The following is a 16,348-nucleotide window of genomic DNA, read 5'->3' as shown; positions in this document are numbered from 1 at the left end:
TTCTACATCGGCCCATATGTGGCACCTAGCATACTGCCTGGCCCCGGGCATATCAGCTCTTCCTGAAACCACCCCCCTCCTTCCTGCCAGGAGGCCAGGGACCCAGTCACAGCAGGTTGGATGTCAGACGCTACGGCTGGGCCAGAGGTGGTGGAATTGGGGCAGGGCAGGCTAATGAGTAACTAGAAGTGGCTCTGGAACAGGTGGAGGGTGTCCCCTCCCTCCTTGCCGGCCGCAATGGCAGCAGCAGACAGATGAGAACAGAATGAACTGTGGCCTGGTCTCTTCCCGGAGTACCGCTGGTGAAGAGAGGGCCCCGGGCACGTGCCAGGGCACGAGAAGGAGGGTGCGACATCTGGTGAGAGCTCAGGCTCCGGGTTCCACGTTGCCTGGTGCTCCATGTCTGTTTACCTGCCTCTGGGGCTTATGTAAGGCCCCCAGCTGCCTTGCTCCGTGGGCCCCACCCCGCTGTCCTCTGTAACGTAAGGCGGGTAGGTTTCGGTTTTCCGTGCTGAATCATTTAGAGCCCTGCTTTCTGACCCACCCCAAAGATGCCCTCCCGGCCCCTGACCCACTCGTCCCAGGACTGAAGGTGGTTGAGGGTAGGGAGGCATTGGGACCTGGGAGAGCGCTTGATCCTGCCTCTCAACCTCCTGGTGCTCTCTGGAAGGGGCTGTGCACTCTGTCAGGCCAAGGCCAGGAACTCTTTGACCTGGCCCTGGGAGATCAGTAGATGTACTGACAGGGTAGAGCTGCATCGTGAATAAATCATGTGGCTTCTGAGAGCTGGCAGTCTAGGCACATCTGGTTCTCAAATCGTGAATGAGTAGGGCAGAGAGGCCAGGTCCGGAAGAGACCCTGTTATGAGGGATTCTGGGCCAACCTCCCTTCTGCTACGCGAGTCTGCCTGGCTTCGGGATACAAGCCTTTCACAAATACTTATCAAGATCTACCATGTGCCAGGCATTGGGAACACAGTAATCAGCTGATAGCCATGACCTTTGCCCTCCAGGAGCCTATAATCTTGCGGGGGAGACAGACAGGAAACAAATAATGGCTTCAGTAAATACATAAACTGAGGTAAACTCACCGAAGAACCCCTACGGAGGATATAACATGGATCTGACCTAGTTTAGGGGGAGGGGTGGTCAGGGAAGGCTCCTCTGAGGAAGTGACATCCTTCTAGGAAGCAGGTGAAGCCAGGAAATCCCTGTTGGAAGGAACCCCATGCGCGAAGGTAGCATTTATTGTCAGCTTCGTGATGTGCCTGCTCTGCTGGGTGCTTTTCGTGTTTAATATCTTATTTTCCCGCTTCATACTGACGGATAACTTAAAAACGATAAAGAACAAACTCTTTATGTGTAAAACTTGGTAAAATTGGACAGTTGTATATGCCTGTGTAATTTGTTGTTGTCTGATTTAATTCTCACAGGTAATTAATTACATTGGGAGATATTGTCATTATACCAGTTTTACAGAGGAGGAAACTGAAGCTCAGAAAAGTTGTGATGTGCCCAAGGTTATATATCTCAAGTGAAGAGCAGAGGTGGCATTCCACCTAGTCCAGCGGCTTTTCTAGCGTACCAGGCTGCCTCTGATGAGTGGCTTGGAGAACTTACCCCTTTGCCTCCTAGCTTCTTTTCTGTTCCCATTCTGGTCCCTGCCCTTTGGGGTATCTGAGTCAGAGTTTAGTTAAGGTTCTCCCCAATGCCTGAAGAGTGGAAGACTAGGGTCCTCAAAGGCTCATGGATGGGCCTTAAGGTATCCACGAACCTCTTCAAATTCTGCGATAAAAGTTCGTGTGGGCTGTCTCCTGGAGGAGGTTGCATTGCTTTCATTATTTTCACAAATGCAGACCCAGTGCCAAAAAAGGCAAAGGACCCCTGCCAGTAAGGGGCTCCTCCCTCCCTGTTCCTTTCTCTGGAGGGGAAGGGCTGGGAATGCTGTGAATGCTCTTTCTCAGACAGGAGGCTATTTCTCCCCACCATGCCCTTCCTAACGTAGAACTCTGCCCCTCTTCCTCTCTCCCTCCTCATGTCACCCTGGTTTCCTGGGCCTCAGGACGTGGCCAAGTTTCCTTGGCCCAGAGCTCCGCAGGGAGGTTGAGTTCCATGTTTGTGTTTCTGTCTGGTATTCTACAGGCACCTCCTCCAACTCGGTGCTAGGTTCTGGTGGAGACTAGCAGAAGGGGTGGAGAAGTTGCATTTTTTCTTTGCTTGGAGTTTCCTGGACCAGAGCGTACCTGGAATACTTTCCGTTTGATGACTCTGAGGTTGGAAATGTGGATCTGGGGAGTATACCTGTAGGTGGACTTGGCTGTGTGGCCCCTTGGACTAGCACACTTAAAACGATATTTAAATTTTTTCGTGAATAGGTAATACATCTATATAGTTCCAAACTCAGAAGGGACAAAAAGATATACAGTAGAAAGTCAGTCACTCTCCCATTCTTGTCCCTGCGCCCAGGTCCCCCACCTCAGAGACATCCCTTTGGCACATCCCTTCGGCACACTTTGACATCTGTCAGGCAGGAGTTGGGTTCTGTCTTCTCTGGGGGAACGAGAAGGGACATGGTGGTGTATATGTGGATATCGAGCAAAATGATTAAACTCTTAACAAAACCAAGTTGCCCAGAGCTATAGCAGAAGAAATGGATTCTTCTTAGGTCAAAAGAAAAAAAAACCAAACTGGTTGCTGTCGAGTCGATTCCGACTCATAGTGACCTTGTAGGACAGCGTAGAACTGCCCCATAGGGTTTCCAAGGAGTACCTGGTGGATTCGAACTGCCGACCTTTTGGTTAGCAGCCGTAGCTCTTAACTACTACGCCACCAGGGTTTCCTCTTCTAGGTCAGTGGATTGCAAAGTGTGGGTACCTGGACCAGCGGTATCAGCATCACCTGGGAACTTGTTAGAAATGTAAATTCTCAGGCCCCCACCCCAGACCTACTGTCTCAGGAGCTCTGGGGGTGGGGCCCAGCAATCTGTGTTTTTAATAGGCCCTCCCAGTGATCCCACTTCCAGTTAGAGAACCACTGTTCCACTTAGAAGAAGCTGACAAGCCAACCCGCGCCACCAGAGCTGGGCAGGGGTTGGTTTCTGGATTTCCACTTCATGTCTCCGGGCTTAAAGTGTTTAATCTCCTTTCTCCCTCTTCCAGGACCCGTGGAGCAGGCAGCCGCCATGGCTGAGCCCCGGGGCCCCCTAGACCACGGAGTCCAGATTCGTTTTATCACGGAGTCAGCGGGTGGTGCCGAGACGGGCACCCTGCGCCACGGTGTACGGCGCCCAGCCAAGGACGCGAGAGCCAGCACCTATGGGGTTGCCGTGCGCGTGCAGGGCATTGCTGGGCAGCCCTTTGTGGTGCTCAACAGTGGGGAGAAGGGTGGCGACTCCTTCGGGGTCCAAATCAAGGGGGCCAACGACCAAGGGACCCTGGGAGCTCTGAGCTCCGACTTGGAACTCCCCGAGAACCCCTACTCTCAGGCCAAGGGGTTTCTTGCCTCCTCGCAGGGCAGCGCGTCTGATGAGGAGCGTGGGACCCGCTGGGATGGAAGGCTAGTCCGTTCCCAGTCCCAGGCCTCCTTGGCGGTCCCTGCCCCCATGGCTCCGAGCAACAGGAGCGCCAGCCTGCTGGAGTTAGCCCCCCAAGGGGCGCCCCCAGCTAGCACCATTGACACTGCTCCCCTGTCTTCTGTGGACTCGCTCATCAGCAAGTTTGACGGTCGCCTTGGGGGCCAGGCTCGGGGCCGGACTGGCCGCCGCACACGGACGCTGCCCCGTGAACAGCGCAAGCGGAGCCAGAGCCTGGACAGCCGGCTCCCACGGGACACCCTCGAGGAGCGGGAACGCCAGTCCCCCAGTGACCTGTCCTCCAGCACCAAGTATGACGGCCGTGTGCACAGCTCAGAACAGTCAGCCCAGAGCCAGAGCCCTCTCGGTGGCTTTAGCCGTTCCCGGCAGACCCAGGACTGGATCCTCCAGAGTTTCGAGGAGCCACGCGGGAGAGCACAGGACCCTGCCACGCTGCAGGTCAGACCTCACGCCCTCCCCAGCGTCCAGCCCCCAGCCCCTTCTCATCAGCCCTGACTGTGAGCCTTGGGACCCCTGGCCAGTTCACATAACCTAGAGCCGCCAATCTCTGCCTTCTTTCCTTCTCTTCATCCGTCCACTTAACGGATCATACTCACATGTGTAAGGTACTTCCGTGGGTAAAATTCTAAAGAAAATGGAAGTAACTCTGAAATCATCCTTTACAGGCATGGAGAGTAATTTGTCATTGCCCTAACCATGAACGGTGCTTCAGTCACTAACATTTGAGGGAGACAGCTCGGTGGGAACAGGACTTTACTCTGAGACGAAGCTGAATCCATCCTCAGAGTAAATCGTTCACAAGCTCTAGTACCATATTTTTACGTGAACAACATGCACCCCCCCCCACATTTGTTTGCCAACAGCTCCCTCCGCCCCCCAGGTATTTTTGCAAACGTGCTCTGTTAATTTTTTGTACAGCAACATGTAAAAAAATTGGCATAGCAGCGCTTACTATCTGGGGGAGGGGGGAGGGAGCAGCTGGCAGACTGTCGTAGAAGGCACGTTTGTTTGCGTAAAAATAGAGTATATTCACTATCATTAGCGACAAATTACTTGTGACCCAGCTCATAGCTGGTTGAGATCTGCTTGTCCAGTAACGTCTGCTTGACAACACTGGTGGAGAGCTATATCCTGCACGGACCTCTCCTGGCCTGTTGCTCGGGGCTCTGCGCTGTTGCCACCTTACCCTGTTTTCAGGCTCCTTTGTCATGCTTGAAGGGCCTTATCTTCCAGCGGCCACTTCTGCTCCATCTAAAGCCCGTACATGCCTCAGGCCTAATCTTCCTATTCCTTTGGGCTGCTATCTTTGCAGTTCAAGTCAACCCCAGACCTCCTCAGAGACCAGCAGGAGGCAGCCCCACCAGGCAGTGTGGACCACCTGAAGGCCACCATCTATGGCATCCTGAGGGAGGGGTGAGTAGGGCCACCCCCCAGTGGAGGCACACACCTCTGTTTTCCTTTCCTTTTAGCTGCTTTTCCCACCTTCCCTCTTCCTCATCTCCTGCCTCTTTCTCCTCTAACCCTTGCTTCTGCTCTTTCATCCTCCAGAAGTTCAGAAAGTGAAACCTCTGTGAGGAGGAAGGTCAGTTTGGTGCTGGAGCAGATGCAGCCCCTGGTGGTGAGTGGCCTTCTCGGGGTGGGAGCAAGGGGCAGGGCTAGGGTCTTGAGGCCTTAGAGGAGCTGGCTGTGTTCTCACTCCCTTCCCACCCATGTCTCTGGCAGATGGCCTCTCCTGGTCCTGTGAAGGCCTTGGCAGGGCAGGGCGAGCTTGCCCAAACAGTGGAGGAGCTACAGCAGAAGCTGGATCAAGAGGTGAAGGTGAGGAGAGGTTAGAGGAGCTGGAAGGATGAGGGACCCCAGGGAAACAGCCGTGACCTGGGGGTGGGCTGGACTGGCTCCTCTAAGTGATGCAGCAAGCCCTCTTGTGTCCTGGGAGACGAGAGATGCGATCGTCCACTATCCCAGGGAGGACTTCTGGGCTCCCTGAAGGTCAGGGGGGCAGACCACGTTAGGGGCCCAGGTGCTTTCTATTCTGTTTCCTGGGAAGTTCCCATTCTGGCTGTGCTACTTACTGGCTTTGTGGATGTTGTACAGATCACCTGAGTGACTGAAATTACTCTGCTTCAGTTGCTTCTATCTGATAAATGGGGACAGTGGTACCCACTTATTGGTGGTGCAGTGGTTAAGCACTCGGCTGGTAACCGAAAGGTCAGCGGTTCAAACCCACCAGCCGCTTCACGGAAGAAACATGTGGCAGTCTTCTTCCATAAAGATTTACAGCCTCGGAAGCCCTATGGGGCAGTTCTCCTCTGTCCTGCAAGGTTGCTGTGAGTCAGAGTTGATGGGACGGCAGTGGGTTTGATCATACTAGTCATAACGGCAACAACAGTAGCTGTTATTTATGGAATATAATTTTCGTAGGAGGTAGTGGCCTGGCTACTAGGTCATCATTATAGCAACCCTGTAAGGTAGGTTTTGGGGATCCATTTATGACGAGAACACTGAAGATCAGAGAGGGCAAGTCAATCGGCCAAGGTACTAGGTTGCAGAGAGGGAGTTAAATAACTCAGGTCCCTGTTATTCCAAAGCCTGTGTATTATTATTTGTTTATTTTTGTATCTAATGCTGCCTCCACCTCACAGTATTGCTTGTATGTAACTGGTGCTTCGGAAGTGCCAGATTGTAACTCTTGTTTCCTGGTGGTACAATGTAGTGGTTAATTGATGGGCTGTGGAGTCGCGCTGCCCGGGTTCAAACACTGGTACCCTTACTTGCTGGCTGTGTGACTGACCCTGGGCAAAGTCTTTACATTTTCTAAATGTCTGTTTCCCTAACTGTAAAATGAGAATAGCGATAGTACTGTATTTATTGTGGTGTAAAAAATTACCCCCAAACTTAGCAGCATAAAGAAAGCAAAAATTAACTCTCTGACCGTGTCTGAGGGCCAGGAGTCCGGGAGTAGCTTAGCTGGGTAGTTCTGGCTCAGAGTCTGTCGTGAGGTTCCATCAGAATACCAGCTGGGGCTATAGCCATTAGAAGGATTGACTGGTTGGAGGATCTGCTTCAAAAACGGCTGTGGGTTGGAGGCCTCAGTTCTTGCTCTGCACACCTCTTCACAGGGCTACGCCAGTGTTTCATGACATGGCAGCCCCCTTCCCACAGAGCAAGGGATCCAAGACAGAAGGCAAGAAAGAAGCCACAGTGCCTTTTTATGACCTACTCTTGGAAGTCACACGTCACTTCCCCTTTTTTTCTATTTATTAGAAGAGTACCCCTAAGTCTAGCCCATACTCAGGGGAGGGGAATTAGGCTCCAGCTTTTGAAAGGCATGCCAAAGAATTTGTGGACGTATTTTTTGTTGTCGTTGTTGAGAATATACACAGCAGAACATACATAATTCAATAATTTCTACATGTACAATTCGGCGACATTGATTACATTCTTCACGTTGTGCCAGCATTCTCACCCTCCTTTTCTAAATGTTCCTCCCCCGTTAACATAAACTCACAGCCCTCTAGGTTCCCTGTCTGATCCTTCAAGATGCTGTCCTCAGTTCAGTGCCGTTTGGTTGGTTCTTAAAAGAGCACAGTGCCCAAGGTAGACATTCTTTACTAAGTAAGCTGAACTGTTGTTTGGTTTAAAGAAGACTTCTGAATATGTTTTTGGTTTCAGGTTTAAAGATTATCTGAGAGCAATAGTTCTTTTGGGTTCCTCCAGCCTCAGTGGCTCCAGAAAGTCTGAATTCCATGAGAATTTTAAAATTCTCTTCCACCTTTTCCCCCTTTTGATCGGGATTCTTCTGTAGAATCTTTGATGGAAACGTTGAGTAATGGTAGCCACGCACCATCCAGTTCATCTGTATGGACATATTTTAAACGATCCCAAGTACCAAGGGTTGTTATGAGGGTTAAATGCAGGTAATACACGTAAGGTCCCTAGTACAGTGCTTGTCACATAATAAGTGTTTAGTAACCGTTAGACATTCTCATCCCTTCTGAGAGGTTTTCCTACCTTCCACCCACTACGTTCTCCTTCCCTTTTCCAGAAGCGGCAGAGGCTGGAGCCGTTGCGGATGGGGCTGGAGCTGCAGCTGGAGGAGAAGGCAGAGGAGTGCAGCCGACTGCAGGAGCTGCTGGAGAGACGGAAGGGGGAGGCCCAGCAGAGCACCAAGGAGTGAGTGCGGCTGTCGGTGCATGTGGGGCTCATCCCCAGGGCTCAGGGAGGCAGAGGGAAATCTCCAGAAGCTGGGTTAAAGACAGGACCTTTCCTTTTCCCCTCTCTCAGACAGGTGAATGTAATGGTTCTGGCTCCATTGGAGCTAGGCAGGGCTGCCTTTGTGCCTCACATTCTTAATCTGTAAAATGGGGATGATAATAGTACCTGCCCCACAGGGTTGCTGTGGGGATTCAGTCATTCATTCAGTAGACGTTTTCACAGTGACTACCGTGGGGCGGGCACGGATCTTGGTTCATGGGGTACATCAGTGAATCATACAGATAAAGAGCCCTGCTCGTCAGAAGCTTAGTTTGTGGTAACGGGGAGCAGGCAGTAAACGATAAACATATGTAAGTACATTTGTGGCGTGTTAGAAGGTAAAGAAGAGCAGGATAAAGCAGGTCTTGGGGGCTGGGTTACGGGGGGGCGAGCTGTAGTAGTCATCAAGGTAGCAGGGAGGGCTCGCTGAGATTTGAACAACGACCTGAAGGGGGTTTCAATGAGTTAATGTATGGAAAGTCTTGGAGACTCCCTGACACACAGCACTCAGTACATGTCATATGTTGTTAATGATCAGGCTACAGAACGTGAAGCTCCTCCTGGACCAGGGAGAACGCTTACGACACGGCCTGGAGTCCCAGGTGATGGAGCTGCAGAGCAAGCTGAAACAGGCCCAGGGTCCAGAGCCTGCTAAGGAGGTGCTAGTGAAGGTAGGGCGCAGGCGTGGGCACCCTCGCCCCTGATTTCTTTCCTCAAGTCTGTTCATTGCACCCCCAGGGTATGGGGAGTAGGTGGCTTACTAGGGGTATGAATTAGTGTGCTTCAGGCAGACTCAGTGGCAAGTGCGGTGGGAGCCCAGAACAGTGGGTTTCCTTTATTTTATTGTTGTACTTTAAATGAAAGTTTATAATTCAAGTTAGTCTCTCATACAAAAATTTATACATAAGTTGTTATGTGACCCTAGTTGCTCTCCCTATACTGTGACAGCACTCTCCTCCTTTCTACCCCGGATTTCCCGTGTCCATTCAACCAGCTCCTGACCCTCTCTGCCTTCCCATCTCACCTCCGGACAGGAGCTGCCCATTTAGTCTCATGTATCTACTTGAGCTAAGAAGCACGCTCTTCACGAGTATCGTTTTATGTCCCACAGTCTAGTCCAATCTTTGTCTGAAGAGCTGGTCTCAGGAATGGTTTTAGTTTTGGGCTAACAGTCCAGGGGCCATGTCTTCCGGGGTCCCTCCAGTCTCAGACCAATTAAATCTGGTCTTTTTACTAGAATTTGAGTTCTGCAGCCTATTTTTCTCCTGCGCTGTCAGGGACTCTATTGTGTTCCCTGTCAGGGTGGTCATCGGTGGTGGGTTTCCTTTATCTTAACAGACATCTCGAAGGGCAGAGAGCATCTGGTACCGTGCCTAGCACATAGAAGGTGCTCACTAAGTATTTGTTGAATGGATGAATGAGTGAAAGAATTAGTGGACAGATGGATCCTAATATGGTCACCCTGTGCTCCCACTCTGACTTTCCCCAGGACCTGGTAGAGACCCGGGAGCTTCTGGAACAGGTCTTGGAGGGGAAGCAGCGGGTAGAGGAGCAGCTGAGGCTGCGTGAGCGGGAGCTGACAGCCCTGAAGGGGGCTCTGAAGGAGGAGGTGGCCTCCCGTGACCAGGAGGTGGAGCATGTCCGGCAGCAGTACCAGCGAGACACAGAGCAGCTTCGCCGGAGCATGCAGGACGCCACCCAGGCATGTGACAAGGGCAGAGGCTGGGAGAAGTGGGCGCTGCCGGGGCAGGGAGGCTGCCTTGGGGTCTTGAGGCCTAGCATTTTGGGACTTTGCCTGCCTGCCTTTTGCCATCAAGTCGGTTCTGACTCATAGCAACCCTATAGGACAGAGTAGAACTGCCCTGTAGAGTTTCCAAGGAACGGCTGGTGGATTTGAACTGCCGACCTTTTGGTTAGCAGCTGAACTCTTAACCACTGTGCCACCAGGGCTCCTTTGAGACTTTACACAGTTGTTATTGGGAACTCACCGTATAGTACACATGTGAGATGAAGTAAAAACCTTGGCCAGAAACCTACAAAGGCAAAGGAAGAGTGCAGGCCAGAGGTATGCTGAGGGTGTGTGAGCCAAGGCCCGTGGGGAAATAGCTGGGGGAGGCTTCCTGTAGATGACAGGGGTGGGCTGTGACTTGGGGAGAGATCCTCCTGCTAGTATTGTACCAGCTACCACTGGGGTTTCTGGGGTGCAGCCTGCATGGTGCCTTCTGGGCCTGAGCCTCCCCTTCCACATACTCACACCTTGGTTTGGAGTGAGCCGCTGAGCCTCCTGGTCCCTAATTCTTCCCCACCCTAGGACCACGCAGCACTGGAAGCTGAGAGGCAGAAGATGTCAGCCTTGCTGCGAGGGCTGCAGCGGGAGCTGGAGGAGAGCTCTGAGGAGACAGGGCATTGGCAGAGCATGTTCCAGAAGAACAAGGAGGAGCTGAGAGCCGCGAAGCAGGAGTGAGGACCTTGCGCCTCTCAGGAAACTTCTTACATCCCACCTCCTTTCTGCCCTTGCTCCCCTCTCACTCTCTCTCCCATTTCTCAGATTTTCTTTTCCACATCTGCCTTCCTCCCTTCTGGGAGCTGGTGCCCAGCGTGCTGGCCTCTGGCGAGTGGCTTGACCTCGTTCCCTTCCCCCTTTGCATCCCCTCCCTGGACTCAGACTCCTGCAGCTGCGGATGGAGAAGGAGGAGATGGAAGAGGAGCTTGGGGAGAAGATAGAGACCTTGCAGAGGGAGTTAGAGCAGGCCCGAGCTGGTGCTGGAGATGCTCGCCAGGCTGAGGAGCTCAAGAAGGTACTTGGAAGTTGGGGGGTAGAAGGACCAGTTGCGGTGATGGGCACCTGCCTCACCGACCCCTGAGGGCCTCCACACTGCTGTGGCTGTCTCAGGTGTGCTTGATTTTCGGGCCCCGTCCTGCCTGCTCAGCTTTTCTCCTTCCCAGCACACGCTCTGCAGTCCAGCAGGCTAGTCCCCTTGCTGAGCGGACAAATTTCTAATGGAAAGAGCTCTCGGTGGCCAGGTTGGGGTATGGCCAGCAGGCTGCTGGCTGCCTCCCAGGAGACCTCATGGGTAGCAGCGATTGGGTAGATTTGTGAGACTCCAGGGTCATCGTTACAGGCTCAGAACCCGAATTTGGTCAGCATGGCAAGAGTGGCTCTGCCTCCCAGGGAGGACTCGTTAGTTAACTGCGTTTGTGAATAAATGTTTCCAGTTAGAACGCCAGTTTATCAACTCACAGTGGATAACAAGAAGTATTATCACGGGGACTGGAACTGCTGTGCTGGCCTGGCCGGCTGGCCTGCATGGGAAGCCAAGTTGTCATCTGGGGACTGTTGAGAGAGTGTAGAGTCTGGACGTGGGGAGTTAAAAGATCCTTGTGTTTAATGTGTCCGTCTTTCCAATCAGTGGCTCTGTGGTGGGCCTGTAGCATTTGACGTTTGCAGTAAGATTTCCTCTCTTTGGTCTTTTTTTTTTAAGAAAATCCTCTTTTTATCGTGCATGAATGCTGAAAGTATATATGGGTCACAAATGATAAGATCGTAAAATTCCAGGTGAACATACAAATAATTTCTTCATAATCCTGGTGTTTTAGTTTATTAAGGAACAAGAGGACAACCACTTATTTTAGATAATTTAGATAACTTAGAAACTGTTTTCGTTAATTATGGGGACTGGCACTTATGGCGTTCTGAGGATCCTTCTGGGAAACCCTGGTGGCGTAGTGGTTAGGGGTTCGGCTGCTAACCGAAAGGTCAGCAGTTTGAATCCACCAGGCGCTCCTTGGAAACCCTATGGGACAGTTGTACTCTGTCGTATAGGATCACTATGAGTTGGAATCCACTCAACAGCAATGGGTTTTTGAGGATCTTTCTAGATCTCCATTTTCTTGATTTGCTGTGCTGAATATATAGTAGGTGCTCAGTTAACAAGTTAATCAGTACTTACTTTTCATGCCGACTCCCTGTAAGACTGCCTAATTGTAATCAAGGTAATATTAATATACATATATATCTTTTTAAAAAAATTTTATTGTGGTAAATTATATATAACAAAAAAAATTGCTGTTTTAACCATTTTTAAGCGTTTAATTACGGTGGCAGCAATTACATCCACCCTATTGTGTGAACATTACCGCTATCCATTTCTAAATGTTTTCCATCACCCTAAATAGAAACTCAACATTCTGTAAACAAGGTAGTCATATTTTTAAACAAATAAAGAAACATAGCTCTAAATGATGATTTTCCAGATAAAGAAAATTCTGAGCTTACACACAATATTGGGTCGAGAAAAACATCACGGATGTTAACCAAATGAAGTGTGGTTGTGGTGGTGGTGAATATGTAATTTAAAATTCTCTTTGCTCAAGGAAACCCCTGAAAGAATGGTGAAGTGAGAAATGCTCTTAAATTTTTACTGTGTTATTTTGAAGTTCACAAATACCAAGGATAATTTGAGGTCTGTTAACTGTACAAGCTGACACAGTGAACTTGGACATTCCTCTGGATGATCTCAGCTGATTCATGCTGGGTAAAGCTGGCAAGCTCAAAGCAATAAGTAGGGCTTCATTTATCTTATATAGTAAGTGCATTTTATCAAGTATATAATCAGTAAACAAATTATACTTTAGGTAAACAGACTAATCAAATCCAACCTAGACCACGCGCTGCTGTTTTTCTTTTGTGATTAGTTTTGTTAGTGTCTTAGACTAGATATTATACAACCCTTCACCCCAATTATGGTACTTTCTGAATTTCCAAAGCAGCTAATAGCTAAAGAATTAGAGCCAGAGCTCATTTTATTTTATATATATGTGTATATATTTTTTTAAGAAGTCAGAGCAACACCAGTATTTATTGTGTTACATGTTTTGGTTTTCAGTAATTGTTTTTTAAATAGCCAATCCAGTTTTCCTCCATGTAGCATATATATGTATTTATTTGTGTATTTCGTTGCTAGTGTGTTCATTGTTGTGCTTGATAATCTATCACTGAAGAAAATTAGGTCCCAGAGCTTTGCTCCTATATTTTCTTGCAAGATCTTTATGGTTTTAGATTTAACATTTAGGTCCTTGATCCATGTTGAATTAGTTTTTGTGTATGGCGTGAGGTATGGATCTTATTTCATTTTTCTACATATGGAAATCCAGTTTTGCGGGCAGCATTTGTTGGAAACACTCATATATTTGCAGTTGAGATAATTTCACATACCATAAAATTCACCCTCTTAAAGCGTAGGATTCCGTGGTTTTTAGTATATTCACAAAGTTATGCAACCATCACCACTATTTAATACCAGAATATTTTCATCACCTAAAATAATAATTTCTTTTATAAGGATCAGCACGAGCTGGTTCCTATGAGGCAAAGGTTAAAGATGCCCCAAATGTCTAACTTTCCAAGCTGCTGTGCCCCTCCATTTCTCTAACGTCAGCTACTCCCTCCCACCTCAGTACTCTCCCCCTGTCTTTGGGCTCCCTAATTCGCTGCAACATCTCACAGAACTCACGGGACCATATAAAGGACATGGCTCACGTGGTTGTAGAGGCTGGCAAGTCCCAGGTTCGTGAGTCAGGCGTAGACTTCTCCCTGGCCTTCAGTCTCTGCCCAGAGGCACTCAGCTCTCTCGCTCCGTGGGCCGCGAAGTGGGAAGCCTGCTGCGTCTCATCTCCTGTGGGTCTCTCTTTCTTTGGTTCTGAAATTGGCTCTTTTAAGGCAAAACTGACCAATCCCCTTGGTGGGCCACAATTACCTTATTTGCACAGCCCCACCGAGTCACCTGGGTGGGAATCACAGACCACGGCTAGAAAGGCCACACACAAAAGTAATTAATCGCACTGCATCACCCCAAAAAGGAACCCTGTACCCCTTAGCAGTCACTTCCCATTCCCTCCTCACCCGGCCCGAGGCAGCCGCTAATCTACTTTCTGCCTATGAATTTGTCTATTCTGGGCGTTTCATATAAACGGAGGCATACAATATGTGATCCTTTGTGACTGGCTTCTTTCACTTGGAGCACTCGTGGCGCAGTGGTTAAGAGCTCAGCAGTGAACCAAAAGGTCAGCAGTTCGAATCCACCAGGCGCTTCTTGGAAACCCTGTGGGGCAGTTCTCCTCTGTCCTATAGGGTCGCTACGAGTCAGAATCGACTCCATGGTAATAGGTTTAGTTTCTTGGTTTGGAGAAATGTCCATTCGGATCCTTTGCTCATTTTAAAATTCAGTTAGTTTTCTTTTTATTATTGGGTTGTAAACGTTCTTTGTATATTCTAGATACATTTCCCTTATCAGATACATGATTTGCACATATTTTCTTCCATTCTATGGGTTATCTTTCTACTTTCTCAATTGTGTCTTTTGATGTGCAGAAGTTTTTTTCTTTTTTTCTTCTTCTAAACTTATGGCAACCCCACGTGTGTCAGAGTAGAACTGTGCTCCACAGGTGTTTTTGCTTTGTTTTTAATATTGTATTGTGTTCTAGGTAAAAGTTTACGTAGCAAGTACGGTTCCCATTTAACAATTTTTACAAAACTCCTACCATGACGTTGGTTACATTTGTCACAATGTGTCAACCCTCTAATTATTTCCATTCTTTTAGTTCTATTTCCATTAATCTAGCTTCCCTGACCCTCCTTAGCTTCTCATCTTTGTTTTAAGATAAATGTTGACCATTGGGTCTCATACAGTGGATTATTTAAGGGAGCACAGTGTTCATGGATGCTAGTCTTTGGTTTCCTTCCTTCTCTTTTGCTCCAGACAAGTAGAGACCAATAGTTATATCTTAAATGGCTGAAAAGTTTTTAATTTTAGCGTTTTTATTAGGTTGTAGAGTAGATACAATGGCATTTGTCATTTTACTCAGCATTTTTTTCCCTGTTGTGCTTTAGAGGAGGTTTACGGAGCCAATTAGTTTCTCATTGAACAATTAATACACGTTGTTTTGTAGCGTTGGTTGCCAACTCCGTGACGTGTCAGCGCTCTCCCTTTCTAGACGCTGAGTTCCCCATTTCCATTTGTCTACCTTTCTTGTCCCCTCCTGTCTTCTTGTCCTTGCCCCCTGGGCTGGTGTGCCCATTTAGTCTTGTATACATGGTTGAGTTACGTGTATTATTGTTTGTTTCACGGGCCTGTCTAATCGTTGGTTGAAGGGTGAACCTCAGGAATGACTTCAGTACTGAGTTAAAAGGTTTCCAGGGGCCATGGTCTCAGGTTTCTCCAGTCTCTATCAAACCAGTATGTCTGGTCTTTTTTTTGTGTGTGAGTTTGAATTTTGTTCTACATTTTTCTCCAGCTCTGACCGGGACCCTCTATTGTGATCCCTGTCAGAGCAGTCAGTGGTGGTAGCCGGCACCATCCAGTTTTTCTGGACTCAGTCTGGGGGAGGCTGTGGTAGTTGTGGTCCATTAGCCCTTTGGACTAATCTTTCCCTTGTATCTTTGGTTTTCTTCATTCTCCCTCCAGACAGGGTGGGACCAATAGAGTAACTCAGATGGCCGCTCACAAGCTTTTAAGACCCCGGATGCTACTCACCAAAGTAGGAATATCTATATCCTACTTTTCTTTATAAACTATGTTATGCCAGTTGAGTTAGATATCCCCTGAGACCATGGCCCGTAGCCCTCAGGTCAGTAATTTAGTCCCTCCGGGAGTTTGGCTGTGTCTGTGAAGCTTCTATGACTTTGCCTTGGTCAAGTTGTGCTGACTTCCCCAGTATTGTGTACCGTCTTACCCTTCACCAAAGAAAAGTTTTTCATTTTGATGAAGTCCAATTTATCTATTTTTTCCTTTGGTTGCTTGGGATTTAGGTTTCATATCTAAGAAACTGTTGCCTAATCCAAAGTCACAAAGATTTACAGCTGTGTTTTCTTCTAGACATTTTATAGTTTTACCTCTTAGGTTTACATCTTTGATCCATTAAAAAAAATTTTTTTATTGTTGTAGTTTAAATGAAGTTTACATTTCAAGTTAAGTCTCCCATACAAAGATTTATACATACATTGTTATGTGACCCTAGTTGCTCTCCCTATACTGTGACAGCACACTCCTACTTTCTGTCCCTGATTCCTCATCTCCATTCAACCAGCTCCTAACCCTCTCTGCCTTCCCATCTCACCTCCGGACAGAAGCTGCCCTTTTAGTCTCTTGTATCTACTTGAGCTAAGAGGCACACTCCTCATGAGTATCACTTTATGTCCTACAGTCCAGTCCATTCCCTGTCTGAAGAGTTGGCCTTGGAAATTGTTTTAGTTCTGGGCTGATAGAGAATCCAGGGGCCATGCTTTCCGGGGATCCTCCAATCTCAGACCGTTAAGTCTGGTCTTCTTACTAGAATTTGAGTTCTGCACCCCACCTTTCTCCTGCCCCATCAGGGACTTGGTTGTTTTCCCTGTCAGGGTGGTCGTTGGTGGTAGCTGGGCACCATCTAGTTCTTCTGGTCTCAGGCTGATGAAGTCTCTGGTTTATGTGGCCCTTTCTGTCTCTTGGGCTAATACTTCCCTTGT

At 48.7% G+C, this 16,348-nt stretch overlaps 1 protein-coding gene across 1 annotated transcript in view; it reads left to right on the top strand.

The window, feature by feature from the left end:
- Positions 1 to 3,168: 3,168 nt before the first annotated feature.
- Positions 3,169 to 16,348, top strand: part of CGN (cingulin) — a 31,520-nt gene continuing 18,340 nt past the window's right edge. Inside the window, exons 1-9 of the mRNA XM_004389537.3 lie at positions 3,169 to 4,029; positions 4,904 to 5,004; positions 5,140 to 5,209; positions 5,314 to 5,409; positions 7,637 to 7,764; positions 8,384 to 8,516; positions 9,335 to 9,547; positions 10,157 to 10,305; positions 10,511 to 10,643. Coding sequence (XP_004389594.1) covers positions 3,181 to 4,029; positions 4,904 to 5,004; positions 5,140 to 5,209; positions 5,314 to 5,409; positions 7,637 to 7,764; positions 8,384 to 8,516; positions 9,335 to 9,547; positions 10,157 to 10,305; positions 10,511 to 10,643 — 1,872 coding nt within the window. The 5' untranslated portion in view covers positions 3,169 to 3,180. The remainder of the gene's footprint in view (positions 4,030 to 4,903; positions 5,005 to 5,139; positions 5,210 to 5,313; positions 5,410 to 7,636; positions 7,765 to 8,383; positions 8,517 to 9,334; positions 9,548 to 10,156; positions 10,306 to 10,510; positions 10,644 to 16,348) is intronic.

Source organism: Trichechus manatus, unplaced genomic scaffold (genome assembly GCF_000243295.1).
Source record: "Trichechus manatus latirostris isolate Lorelei unplaced genomic scaffold, TriManLat1.0 scaffold00250, whole genome shotgun sequence".
Lineage (NCBI taxonomy): Eukaryota > Metazoa > Chordata > Mammalia > Sirenia > Trichechidae > Trichechus > Trichechus manatus.
The sequence above is the reverse complement of the archived record's forward strand: the minus strand, read 5'-3'. Positions and strand labels throughout refer to the sequence as shown.